The sequence below is a fragment of the Petaurus breviceps genome, unplaced genomic scaffold (genome assembly GCF_028583685.1).
Source record: "Petaurus breviceps papuanus isolate PSGF00001 unplaced genomic scaffold, PetGlider_PUasm1.0 90822, whole genome shotgun sequence".
In the NCBI taxonomy this organism is placed as follows: domain Eukaryota; kingdom Metazoa; phylum Chordata; class Mammalia; order Diprotodontia; family Petauridae; genus Petaurus; species Petaurus breviceps.
Window position 1 is genome coordinate 9544869 of NW_027187351.1, and position 8052 is coordinate 9552920.

At 37.1% G+C, this 8052-nt stretch overlaps 1 protein-coding gene across 1 annotated transcript in view; it reads right to left on the bottom strand.

Moving 5' to 3' along the window:
* Positions 1-8052, bottom strand: part of BMP5 (bone morphogenetic protein 5) — a 186642-nt gene that overhangs the window by 106212 nt on the left and 72378 nt on the right. Inside the window, exon 2 of the mRNA XM_069070648.1 lies at positions 4145-4337. Coding sequence (XP_068926749.1) covers positions 4145-4337 — 193 coding nt within the window. The remainder of the gene's footprint in view (positions 1-4144; positions 4338-8052) is intronic.

Here is an 8052-nt window from a genome sequence, read left to right on the forward strand (position 1 = left end):
GGGAGGGGAGGGTGGTGAAGAAATAGTCCCTGCTCTCAAGGAGTTCACATTCTAATGGCGGAGACAAAATGAAAACATGTACAAACAAAATACATACAGGATAAATTGGAGATAATAAACAAAGTGGAGGTACTAGCATTAAACAGGATTGGGAAAGGTATCTTGTAGAAGATCAGATTTTAGCAGCTACTTGAAGGAAGCCAGGAGTTACTGATGAAAAGAGAGAACATTCCAGACAATGGGGGTGGAAATGCCTAGATCTGAAAGATGACATGTCTTATTTGAGAAATAGCAAAAAGGTCACTGTCCCTGAATGGAGGAATACATGAAGGTGAGTAAGGTATAAGAAGACTGGAAAGGTAGAAGAGGGCCAGGTTTTTATGGACATAGAGTTTGGTGGTACAGTTCTGTAATCTCTGCTACTGGGGAGGCTGAAGTTGATGAATTTGTAGAACTCAGGAGTTCTGAGCTGAATTAAGGCAGCTTGGTGGCACAGTGGGTGACCTTGGACATATACTAGCAGTGTGGCCCTGGGTAAGTCACTAACCTTGCTTGCCTCCGTTTCCTTATATGTAAAATGAGCTGGAGAAGGAAATGGCAAACCACTCTAGTATCTTTGCCAAGAAAACCTTAAATGGGATCACAAAGAGTCAGACAGGACTGAAAAATGAAACAAAATGGTTGAAGTTGATCAGGTATCCAAATTAAATCCAGCACCAATTACCAAAATTGGAAGCTCCCAGGATTGGAGGAAAGTTGGGAGATGGGGCGTGGGGGGGGATTGGGCAACTTGCTGCCTAAGGAAGGATAAACCAAGTTAAAAATGAAACTAGTCAAAGCTGTTGAATTGGTAGTGAGATCAGAATTGTGACTGGCCATTGTGCTTTCAGTCTGGCTAAGTCTGGGGGGAAAAATGTAGACAACTATATGTAAATTGAGAAACATGAAGGTATTGTATTTGAATATGTATTTGAATGAGGTATGTATTTGAATGAGCATAAAAAGAAAGGTAGGAGAGACAAAGAAAGGATACTGGTAAGGCAGTTTCCTATAGACTGGATGACCACCCAGGGGATATAGTAAATGCTTTTATGATACAGGTCACAAAATTGGTCCAGAAGCAAGATAAAGTTGCAACTGTTATAGTAGTAGCTTATGATAGTTTATATTAGGAACAACTAAATATAAATTCTTCTGTGGGTGCAGTTGCACAACTTCTAAGCAGTGATGAAATCGTTTTTCCCATCACATATAAAATGTTGTTTTAATATACCACTTCCTAGGAACTAAATACTAATGACGTTGGAATGAAATTATAAAAATCTTGTGTGTGTGTATTTTTTTTACTAGACCTGTGATTTCATTCAAATAAAGTACTCCTACTGAGAAACTTCTTATACATTTGCAGATCAGCACTTTATAATCTAAAACAGTGGCCAGTGACAGTGAGAGGTTTAGTGTCTTGCCCAGGGTGAAATTGACAATATGTACCAGAGAAAGGACTTTAACCCAGGTTTTTTTGGCTCTGAGGAGCCACCCTACATTGACTATTATATTATGTTTTTACCACAGGATTAGATCATTGCCCATGTACTAAGCTTTCTATAGTTGAATAAAATAATACAAAATACACACCATTGCTCACAAGTAAGTAAAATTGGTGGTTAACTCTGCTGTGTGATTTTAGGGACCTTAGGAGGACCTAAAGATCAAAAACATCTTCCATCACTTATTTGTCAAAATGTTGAATTTCATCATTAGATAAGTTTTAATTGTGTTAAGGCTTATCTTCTCTGTAATCTTTAATAATTTCAATCACTAGGGTGGTTTAGGTAGTTAAGAGATACAGTGGATAGAGTGCCAGCCCTGGAGTCAGGAGGACCTTAATTCAAATTTGGTCTTAGACATTTACTAGCTGTGTGACCCTGGGCAAGTCACTTAACCATATTTATCTCAGTTTTCCTCATCTGTAAAATGACCTGGAAAAGGAAATGGCAAACCACTCTATTATCTTTGCCAAGAAAATCCCAAATTAGGTTATAAAGAATAGAACATAACTAAATAACAAGGGTGATAGCTCTAGCCCCACCCCCACTCATTAACCCTTAAACACCTCCACTCCACCACGCAAATATTAAAGGATTTAGAGATCAAAATGGAATCTTATGCCCTCAATAAAAAGCATGCATCTCTTTCTATACAAGGTGTAGGTGGAGAAATCATCAGGAAATATCAAACACACAAATATATAGTTTTAGAAGGGAAAGATAAAAAACTATAAACATTAATTTATATGAGAGGTTCTTAGCCTTGCTCTTTGGGAGCTCATGCAGCAAAGATAAGCTCTATTAATATAATGGTAATGGAAATTTGAAGATCTTCCCTGACCCTTAATAGGTCGAATATAATCACATGGAGCCTGTGGTGGGAGGAGCTTGCTGAAGTGTGGAGCAGAGCTTAGAAGAAGCTAGGAGTCAGAGCAGTTAGAAAGGAGGGAGGAGAGAGGACTCAGGCATGGAGACAGCTAGGATTGTGAGTGTTCGTGGGAAGGTTTTGGGATGGTATTGCTCTCTGCTTTGTTATTGTGTTTAGATTTCTTTGTTGCTATGATGAATTTGGTTTTCTAGTGTTGGGATCTCATTTTCTTGTATCTGAATATTTTTTTTTGCTTCTGTTTTCAATATGGACAGTCTGTTATATTTTGCAATTCAGAATTATGCTGGAATATTCATAGTTGCTGTTGGTGCTATAAATATTGCCTTGGCTATACAATTAGTTGGTATGTTTCTCTTCCTGTGAAACTGATAACCTTTAAGGTCAGTGGTTCAGTGGATAGGATATTGGCTGAGTTCAAATTCAGCCTCAGACTCTGTGTGAGCCAAGGCAAGTCATGTCTGTTTGCCTGAGGTTTTTCATCTGTAAAATAGAGATACTAATAGCACTTACCTCACAGGGTTGTTATGAGGATCGAGTGAAATAATATTTATAAAATGTTTAGCATGGTAACATGCACATAGTAACTGGTATGTTAATGTTAGCTATTACTTTTATTATTATCATTGTTATCAATTATTATTATTATTATCATCCTTAATCCTGCTGACCTTGGTCTGGCAATTTGCTCCTGTTTTAGTGGAATAGATCATTACTGAATAACATTTGGTGCCCCATAATCACAATGCTCATAGAACTGTGTGACCTAAACAGTTTCTCCTTCACATTGCTGAGATAGTACCCTGTTATTACTAGGATGTTTAAGTTGATGTCATTCCCTTGGAACCTACCTATTTGGGTTTGGGGTACATGGAGGCATGTTGTGTCTGTGCACATGAAGAGAAAAAAGGAACCAGTTAGTTGGTGTCTGTGTGTAGTAGTAGGGATCCTAGGGGCTGATCTGATCGAGTCAGATTGTAACAGCCAGCTACCACTGCTGAAGTTTGGCTCCAGACTGGGCCAGGGGTACATAATCTGAGGGAATCCTTTTCAGGTGCCCTCTATGAACACTAGATCTGAATTTAAATCCTATTTCTGTTACTACTTGGGGGACTTAGGGTAAATCACTTAATCTCACTGGTTTCAATTTCCTCATCTATACAATACGAGGGTTGAATTGAATGACCTCTAATGTGACTATCCTAGGATCTTTTATCCTATGATACTATAAATGCTCTCACATAAATATCTCTTGGAAGGACAATACCTAGAACTGTTACCAGTAATTAGTACTTTAGTATAAATATGTTTAACCTATTTCCTCATGAAATCTGTCATTGAAGAAATGTGAATTTTACTGGGGGACGAGGAATCATGGATAATTTCACATCCTGGAACCCTAGCCTTTGAAAGCATGGATGACTGGTATGAAAGAAAGGATGTAAGGAGAGGGAGGGTAGGCTAAGAAAGGGAGGATTGGAGGACACCAGTAATAAATTTCACCCACTTTACAATTTTGGCAGGAGCTGGAGCCACCCCGCATATCACTTTGGAGGTGGGAAACACGATCTAACCTCTTAGTATAGCCAAATTAATGGCATGATGAAATATTTTAAAACTATTTTTATCTATAATGTCAAATTAATTTTCAAGAATAAGTAGTTAGCCCTCCCCCCAAAAAATAATTGAATAAATTAATAAATAAATATACCTATTTGGGTATTCCTTGATGATCTGATATATGCTAATCTTAATAGTTTCATTTTCAAATCTATTGTTGCTGCGGTCTTTGTATATCCGGAATTCAGCGGCTGTCACTGCTTCTCCATGAGGAATTTGTGTGAGATCAAACCGAAACTCTTTATAGTGCCTTCGCTGGTGAGAAAAATCCTTGTCTCTTTCGACTGTTTAAAAAGAAGAAAGAAAGGGGGAAAAGGGAACCCTTTAAAAATGTGGCAATTAACGGTAAATTCTACAGCTTTAAATATAAAAACAAACAAGCAGGATGATATAAAAACTGGGCAAATACTAAAACCACAAAGCCAGACATGCTTCCAGTTAAAGGAAATTCCACGAGCCAACAGTCTTCAGTTCAAAAGAGAAAAAAACCTCTGTGGTTTCATACAAATTCCAGGAACCTGAATGGAAAGAATATCCAAAAAAGTTTTAAAATTGAATGTTGTAAAGTAATTAGAAATGTGGAGCAAATGAAAGTGCATGGGACAGTCTCACTTTATTTGAATTAAGCAGCTCTGAAGGAAGCAACTGGAATTACAAATGAAGCTAGAACTGTATAACATTGTGTAAGGAAGAAAAGGGAAGGTAAAGGCTTCTACCTGAGTTATCTTATGTACACATTACTTTGACATAATATTTTTTTAAGAGGCTAAATAATAGAAATAAATTCTCTTATATCAGAGGTTCTTAGCTCCTAATTCCTTGGGGGTGGATTCATATATAGATTTTAGGAGGTTCATGGAAATGGATTGTAAAATATAGTTTTATTTTCAGTAACCAACAATTCAATTTTAACATGTCCTTCCGTTGTTTAAAACCTCTATTCTTAGAAGGGATGCATAGGTTTCACCAGACTGCAAAAGAAACCAATGACACAAAATGATTTTTAAAAAATCCAAAAAACAAACAAACAAAACCCCCCAAACCTTCATATGTATAATCAGTATTGTCTCTTACAGTCTTCCTAACCTCTTGTAGCAAAAGACTGGTCTTCTGCCTCCACTCTGCAAATCAAATTTGTTCAAGAAGTGCTTGTACTTATGCACATGACCAGGATTTTAGTGCTGGATTTTGAGAAGGTCTGATCCAATCTCATTTCACACATGAAGAAACTGAGTTTAGACAGCCTAAGTGACTTGCCTGAGGTAAGGTGAAGAATCCAGGACTCCTGGCTACCAAATCAATATTCTTTCTCTTACATCATGCTGCTTTCTTAGGTGGAAAAAAAAAAGTTTATTTGATTTTTAACTAAGAGAAAACAACTTCACCAGCAACCACCAATGGAAGTCAGGGAACATTTCCTCCTAAGGGAATTTTAAAATGTTGAAGAAATTAGAATGCTACATGTTAGGCAAATTGTTACATAGATGTTATTGTGCAACAGTGGATTGGCTTCACAATAGACAACAACGGTTTGGGTTGGATTCAGACAACGTGGCAGAATTACTGTGGGAGTTAGTGCTTTGCAACCCTTAAAACTATATAAATGTGAGTTATTTATTTATCTACACATTTGTTTATTTGTTTTTTGGTATGGTTGTGAGTCATGAGACACGAAGCATTGAAATAGATGCTTGCCCAAAACTCAATGGAAAGATGTTTGCCTAATGCAACACATTAGAAACAAAGAATTACAGAGAAGTATGAAGTATGTCATTAGCATCTCTGTTTGGTTTCTATTCCATGGAACATCATGCCTCTCCAAGAATAAACTGATCACCTAAAATCTCACTGTTGAGATTGATACTCATCATCTTCTCAATTCCCTCAGTTGCCTCTCCCCTCTGACTGGAGGAATTGAGCACTAACCTCCTCCCAACGTCTTCCTTATTAGAGGACTCAGAACTTTCTAAGCAACTTTCTGTTTTCCATCAGACTCTCTGCTTATTTACCACTCCATGGAGCATTTACCCTCTGTTCTCCCCCCATTGTCTCTGTCACCTGCTTTTTGTTGTTTATTTTTATTATTATTTTTCCCTGCCCAGTGCTCAGAAAACAGTAAACACTTAATAAATGTTTGTTCAGTTGAGCTGTTTATCTCAAAAAATAGGGGTCAGTCATATGCTGACAGCAAAGAATAATTGATAGCCCAGATTAGTGTTTTCCTTTGAATCTATGGGTTCAAAGGAAATGAGCAATGGAGAAAGACACGAGAAATGATGTCTTCATGATGTCAAAATAATCAAGGAAGGGTCCCAGCTTGTTAGAGAAATCCCTTATAGAAAATTTATGAGAGTCCATGGACAACAGTCACAAAGATTTATAGACGGATTGTGAATTGCATTGTTAGACAGAGTAGCCCCATTGATGGCATCATGGGATTTTGTTGTAATTCATTTGTTTAAGTCATGTCTAACTCTTTGTGACCCCATTTGGGATTTTCTTGGCAAAGATACTGGAGTGGTTTGTCATTTCCTTCTCCAGTTCCTTTTACAGATGAGGGTGCTGAAGCATATGGAGTTAAGTGACTTGGCCAGGGTCACACAGTAAGTGTCTGAGGCCAGATTTTAACTCATGAAGATGGGTCTTCTTGATTCCAAACCCAATGCTCCATTCACTGTGCCACCTAGCTTCCCCATCACAAGATTATATGGATATTATTATTTTTGTTTTATGACATAAGAAAGGAATATTTTGATACAAAAATATTACTTACAGAATTAATGTCAAACATCCTGGAAAACATGAATGCTTACATTTAAGAATCTCAGAATAGGGGTGGCTAGGTGGTGCAGTGAGCAAAGCGCTGGCCCCAGAGTCAGGAGGACCCGAGTTCAGTTCTGGCCTCAGACACTTAACACCCACACAAAAAAACTAGCCATGTAACATTGGGCAAGTTATTTAACCCCAATGGCCATCCAAAAGGCAAAGAAAAAAAAAGAATCTCAGAATAGAGAAAAGAATTAATATTAGGGAAGGGTAGAAGATACGCAGTAAGCAAAGATTGTAATGGTGAAGGTAAAGGGATATTCTGGAGAGAGAAGTCCTACTTGGAATTGCAGTACTAGAACAGAACGTTAGGTTTTATTAGTAATAATTATTATTAGTAATTCATTTTTCTGACCCCAGTCCAGATCTTGAGTGGATGGAAACTTGTCAGGGTAGTTACAGAGGCAATACTTGTTCAGTTGAATTGTACAAGACAGCCTCTAAGATCCTTTCTGACTCTTGGATTCTATGATTCTGAGTTTTATTCTTAGCAAGAAAGGAGGGTGATATCCAAGGGAAGAGATAAAGTAACATCCCTTTAGCATCTTGATTTCTCTTAGTCACCTCAAAAGGGCTGAAGAAAGTCTGTTAATGGACAAATAGAAGCTGTGTCCAGGGACATGTATGGCCCTCAGGTAGAATATTAACTGACTAGGAGAATGAAAACTCATTGAGGGAAGGGATGGGACTGTTCCATCCCTTTTTTTTTCCTTCCAGGACTTCATATGATACTTCATATCTAATGGGTGCTTAATAAATAATTGCTGAATTGTTCAATATTTAAATGTGTGCTTTCATTAACATTTTCTCCTATCTTTCCCCATTGCTCATTTTACCATAAAGACATGAAGAAAGAAAAGAATATGATAACACAGAAAAATCTAGAAATAACTGTGAGTTATTTTACTAATTCTGAGAAGCAAATTGGAGTTATTCTCAAGAGTTGGGATAGGGAAGTTTGGGGTATTGCTTATAAATGACTTTAAGGAACAACCAATTTCTATACCTCAATTTCCTTGTCTATAAAAAAAAAGAACAATAATATAATCCCTACTTTGTAAAGTGGCTATGAGGAAAGTGTTAAAGGAAGAATTAAAGGAATGTGAAAAGGCATTAATAAGATAATTATCTATCTATCTATCTATCTATCTATCTATCTATCTATCTATCTAT